This window comes from Suillus paluster, assembly GCF_016628075.1.
Source record: "Suillus paluster strain FC165 chromosome Unknown EDB91scaffold_216, whole genome shotgun sequence".
Taxonomy (NCBI): Eukaryota; Fungi; Basidiomycota; class Agaricomycetes; order Boletales; family Suillaceae; genus Suillus; species Suillus paluster.
In genome coordinates, this window is record NW_024537776.1 from 38,360 (window position 1) to 44,359 (window position 6,000).

Consider the following 6,000-nt stretch of genomic DNA (forward strand, 5'->3'; position numbering starts at 1 on the left):
CAGATGGGTGGGCTGGCGTTATGGGGTGCAATGGAGGCGGGTGGGCCGGTACTGTGGGGTGCAATGGAGACCGGTGCATGCGTGCAAAAACCATATTCGGTACATCCATACAGTAACTGGCGTATCCATCATAGAACAACCGGGGGATCCATTGTATAGCAAAACAAGATCTACCGGAAATATATCTTTGAATGACATCACTTGTCTAAATATCTACAGTCCGTTGACCCAGAGTCCTCAAACCCATTCCATCTCCACTGGGTCGCTGAATTTTACATTGCTATATTTTGCATACTCTGTGCTTGGAGTCCCGACAAAGTTGTGAATGCTGTCTCGCATGTACCACGCAGTGACAATCCGGTTGCCTTCTTCAACATTCATGTAATGTCTCACCAGGCGACATGATGAAGCCAACATTGAGCCGGAGTCGTATAGAAATTTGATTCCGAGGTTCATAAAATCCATGATAACCGGCTGATAAACACCAGCGGTTCGTCATGATATCAAATGCCGCCGGTCGGCACTTTGGGTCTCTATGAGGCGGTGTCCGGCGATTGCATATGACCGACACAACATTGAATATGGATGTCCAGTGTTCGTAGATGATGGTACATCTCATGCAAATGATATCGGGTTGCCCATTCGCCCAGCCTGACTTGGGTTTCCATTCCGGCCCAATAAAGATCAGGGTGCATGACTCGAAGTGCAGCCGAAACTAGTATACCGGACCTTTGAAGGGAGGTCGTAATGTTCCGACCGACATCACCTTTCAGTGCAGCGGATACCTCGGGCGAAAACCCATCTTCCGGGTCAAGCTTTGGAAAACCATGTTTCTAGAATACTTCAAACCGGCGACTTCAATATATATGGACCGGACGTACCTCTCTTCCTTGCTGAAACCATGCAGGGGATATATTGATGCAACCGGGCGTAATCTTGCCATCCGGACTTGGATGAAAGTTAGACCGATGGGTCCTCCATTCAACAGTCCTACCAGTTGTTATGCTGTGCTTCAATAAATCACTCATGGAATGCGTTGCACCATGCATATCTTGCTGTTATGTATGTCCGGCTGAGCTGAAATTCAAATGAAGATCAATGGAAGACTGACCATCATCATAGCAGTCATAGCTCCAGGCAAATACCAGACAATGATTCTACCTCCGGAATCGACGACGACGGCTGGTGTTGTCAAGAAATGCTCCTGTTCGGGGGGGAATCTGTCGAAGAGGGTCTGCTCTCGTTTTGCACTTCGACCGGATTCATCTTTGTCCAGGGCATCATTGTATCTGACCATGTCTATTTTGAGATGAACTGTATGGTGGTTAGTTGACCGGAATGTGGCGATGGACCGGCATACCTACCGGCATTGGAGTATGCAGAGGCCATCACATTGGCAAGATGCTCTAATGCAATGCAAGTGTCAATATCCAAGAGTCCAAGGTTCATGTTTTTTGCCGGTCGTTGATGAATTGTGGACATGAAAATCTCGTGAACCAATTCACCGGCAAGGTAGGTCTGATACAAAGCCCAGTCTAGTGGGATTGCGACCATGTCTGGAAAACCAAATGAGTGATGGAAAAACACCACTGTTGAATGATAGCCGGAGAGATAGCAGTTAGAGAAAATAGTTTCACATTCACACGGCCTGATTGCAAAGACAAAAACCGGTGCTTCTCATTTACATTGCAGTGAATATGACAGTAACATATAATAGTATAACATATTGACCGGATGCTGGAAGATGTCAGGTTGTCCTTGACTGCACCCAGGATGCACTATGCACTGACATCTGTGTTCAACCGGTCAATGAGTGCCTGTGAGGATGCGACAGCCCTTGTGAGTTCATCAATCGGCCCAACCAATCCGGCCAACCTATCACTTGAGCTTCTAAAATTGTTCATCCTTCCCTGTAACATATCCAGCAACTCTCTCCCAATTGGCGTCTTGTGGCACTGCACAAGAGATGTTGAACCGGTTGTATCTGGCAGCGGATCCGGGCCCTGAAGAATATATGGGAGCATGCCGGACCTTACATGATCCGGCTATTTTGGATGTTGTGAGCATCCGGCAAAGATTAACATGATCTGAGGGACTTACGAGTTGTGAACAGTGAAATTCAACCAAATCCATCACATCTTTGATGGATGACTTTGGCAACATATCGGACACCCGGCAAGAACCGAGACTTTCCTTCCACCAGTCATTGAAGTAGTCCGGCATATGAGCAATGTCATAGTCATCGCATGCGTTGGAATCAACAGAGAGGCGCAATGCCTTGATATCCTGCAGGATAGCATCAACATCCGGTCGCCGGTCCACCAATGTGTGTGCGGTCATGATTGCAAGCACCCCCTTGAGAAGGTGGGGAATGACAGCGGACAACCGGGTGATAAATGATATATTGATGAATGGAGTTACAAAGGTCTGTATGACAGTGTAGAAGATGAGTGCAAGGGAATATCAGCATTGCCGGATAGCTACCTCCATCTCCCATTTCATCAAGATGTAAAAATTTGTGGCATAGCCAGGCATGTCAGTGGCAAAACTCTTGTCAACATAGAGGCGCATGGCCAACAACCGGGAATTGGCATAGAATAAGGCGCGAGAGATATCCCCAGCAGTGATTTGATTGCCCTTAGCGGCAATGATGACTTGGTCAGGGGGGATGAGAGTTACAGTATTGTTCATGGAGGGAATGTGAGGCTGTAGTGAGACCGACACTCAGAATTATTTACATGTGTCAACCATAATTTCATATTACCTAACCGGTGTTATGAAAGATTCAACCGGTACCAAGAACTGTCCAACCGGTACCAAGAACTATCCACCCGGCACCATGAACTATATATCCAACCGGTAACATGAACCACCCGCCCGGTACCATGAACCATCCGACCGATGGCATGAACCATCCTGACCGGTTCCATGAACCATCCGACCGGTGGCATGAACTATCCGACCGGTACCATGAACCATCAAACCGGTAGTTCTGGCTGACCTATCATCTTCCGGAAAGTATCCTCTGCATGTCCTGCTAGTTGGTGATATATGTGAGATTGTCGGGCAGCATAACATGTATGTCCGGTGAGCCCTGCAGAAGTCGCGGTGTCCATGTGACTGAGCCATTGCTTGGCTTTGTGGTTAAAGAAATTAATGGACCACTGCATTTCATGTTTGACAAGAATAACCTCCTCATTCCAACGATCACGCAGTGCTTTCGTCCGGAGCCAATTCACCCGATAAACTATTGAGAATATGTGAGACCGGACATCCTGATACCACCGGATACAGCAGACACTCACATTCTGTCATCCAGTCATTGCCTGATGTGTCGCCCTGAACATCCAAGGACCAGAACCATGAAAGAGTCGTGTCCCTCTGACCACGTGCATTGGGATCGGCCACTGCAGAGCTTGCTTTCAGGTCTTCTTTCTTCAAAGGAAGGTATTTCTTCAAGAGGTCGTGGTCAGGGAGATTAGCCAGTTGCAACCTGCATTTCGAATATATACTGGCATTGAGATTTACTGCTGTTTCCACCGAGCGAACTTGAGTCCATGCCCTGGTGGATGAGGCCTGTGACTTGGCTGACCGGACAGTATTGCGGAATATGACGGCTTTATCTACCAAATGAACTCTAATGGCATGGAGTGCATCATTGGCCTGGCCTTCACGAAGGGTAGTTTCTTCTTTCATGAGATCCATAAGACCTAAATCCTTGCACCTGACCTGACCAATATTGGATGGCAGGGGTATGACAGTGAGCTCCGGTTGAAATATGGAAGTATCGTGTATATCCGGCTCCGGATCATCATCGAGATCGGAGTCGTCTTCATAATCATCCGGGAGTGAATTACAAACTCTGTTGACCAGCAAATCCGGGTCGTTGACATCGACTTGAACTCCGAGATAAGTAGGTGCCACCATGAGAAAGCTTGTGATGTGAGTTTGAAGCTTGTCTCGGAGTCGGGCCACTCTCAATAATTGCATGTCTGTGGGATGCTTTCCCAGCCTGTTTCACATCCCTAGCAAGAGAGATTTGAGATTCCTCTATGGTGAGACCGGTTGCGAGCCAGGTGGCAGCTCCTCGGCGACCAGGGGAGTTGGTAACCGGATGTTCTGGGCGATTTTGAGCCTGCAGGAGGCGCAACTCCTGCTGTTTTCTAGTGGGAGCTGCACATGGCCGGATGATAATCAGAACGTGATCAGACCTACCGGAGGAGCGGTAGAAGTGGACACTTACCCTTTTCCAACCGGACCTCATAGATGTCCATAGCTGTCGGATCATCCAGTCTGTTCGCATGAGCGAGTGCCTCCTCTGCCTCCCAAAGAATGACCATGTCAGGGTGAGCTGTTTCGCTGAGATTTTGGAATGCAATTTTGCTCTCCGCAGCACCCTTGATTGCCTCTTTTAACTTTCTGCAGAGAAACTTAGCTACAGGGCGAATCAGCCGGAAAGTATCATGTATTAGACCGGAATATATTTGAACATCCGGAGGTGGGCGACTTACTGATGCGAATCATTTTCATGAAGTTGCAATCATTCATCTGATAATCCAATACCTCCTTGCGATGCGGGGTTCCCATGCCCCTGGCTGATGGGGAGATGATATTCAAAGGCGCCCAGAGGGTCTCCATGATCTCTCCATCTATCCTGCCAGCCCCGTGGATGAAATTTGATGCATACCGGACAAAGCAGCTGTCTTGATGGCCATGTACATGCCACAAACCTATTCCGGGAATGATATCCATGCCGATGGGGATGGAAAGATATATACTGGAAGCGATCCGGTCCTTCAAATACTTGTTATACTGACAATTTATGTCATAGAAAGTTATGGCTCGAGAGATTCCATCGGTCTTATAGTTGAGTGCTTGACTCAACGCATAGTCCATGTTCATCTGCCTGATTATTCCCGGTAAGACCTGTAAGCCCAGAGATCAAAGTGACCGGATGCAATGCGTACTCACCTTTCGCCCCTCTGAAAATCCACCATGGAATGTGGGACAAAACATCCATGCCGTGCACATGCACACCCTCCTATACCGGTGGCTTCCAGCCTTTGCCGGGAGGCGTTTGCTTGATTGACCGCCCGGTGATTGTTGCAATCTGACTTTTGGACATGGTCTTGAGCAACGGACAAATGACTCTTGTATCTTTCATCGGAGACCATGAATGCGAGACCATCCATCAATGATACTTCGTCGGATGGATTCACCGGATGCATGTGCTCGGCTTTAAAATTACCATCCATGACCAAAGACCTGGTGATGAGCCAAGAAGGTGCGTCGTCAGGCTGGGTGACTACACCACATAATGCAGTAACATATACCCGTCTCAGATGGGCAGCCGGGCGTGACAATGTACCAATAGAGACGGGCCACCCGGTGCCGGCCCATGGCAATAATTGTACCGTGTTAGACGAGTGGGCCGAGGGGGTGGAGTGTCCAAGGCAAACGGATGGGCCGGGTGTATATAGTATAGATGGTAGTATAGCAATGTACTATATAGGAAATTATGAATAGTAGTAGTGAATCCAGTGTGTGATAGATGAGTGGGCCGGAGGAATGGAGTGCAATATAGACGAGTGGGCCGGGGAACTGGGGTGTGATGGAGACGAGTGGGCCGGTAAATGAGGTGCAATGGAGACGAGTGGGCCGGTACAATAAGGTGCAATGAAGACGAGGGGGCCGGAGAATAGGGTGCAATTGAGACGAGTGGGCCGGTATAGCAGGTGCAATGGAGATGGGTGGGCCGGTAAATATGGTGCAATTAAGACGAGTGGGCTGGTATAGCAGGTGCAATGGAGACGGGTGGGCCGGTATAGCAGGTGCAATGGAGAAGGGTGGGCCGGTATAGCAGGTGCAATGGAGACGAGTGGGCCGGTAAAGGAGGTGCAATGAGGACGAGTCAGCCGGTGGTTATTGGGTGCAATGAAGACGAGTCGGCCAGTGATATGGGGTGCAATGAGGACGAGTCAGCCGGTGTTATTGGGTGCA

At 48.8% G+C, this 6,000-nt stretch overlaps 1 protein-coding gene across 1 annotated transcript; it reads right to left on the reverse strand.

The window, feature by feature from the left end:
• Positions 1–2,978: 2,978 nt before the first annotated feature.
• On the reverse strand, positions 2,979–5,255 carry EDB91DRAFT_1256780 (uncharacterized protein; the record flags this gene model as incomplete). Its single annotated transcript, XM_041324227.1, has 6 exons — positions 2,979–3,247; positions 3,306–3,896; positions 3,976–4,173; positions 4,244–4,435; positions 4,512–4,906; positions 4,972–5,255. 6 exons carry the CDS (start codon positions 5,253–5,255, stop codon positions 2,979–2,981), a joined length of 1,929 nt encoding a protein of 642 aa, XP_041169093.1.
• Between the last annotated feature and the right edge of the window lie 745 nt (positions 5,256–6,000).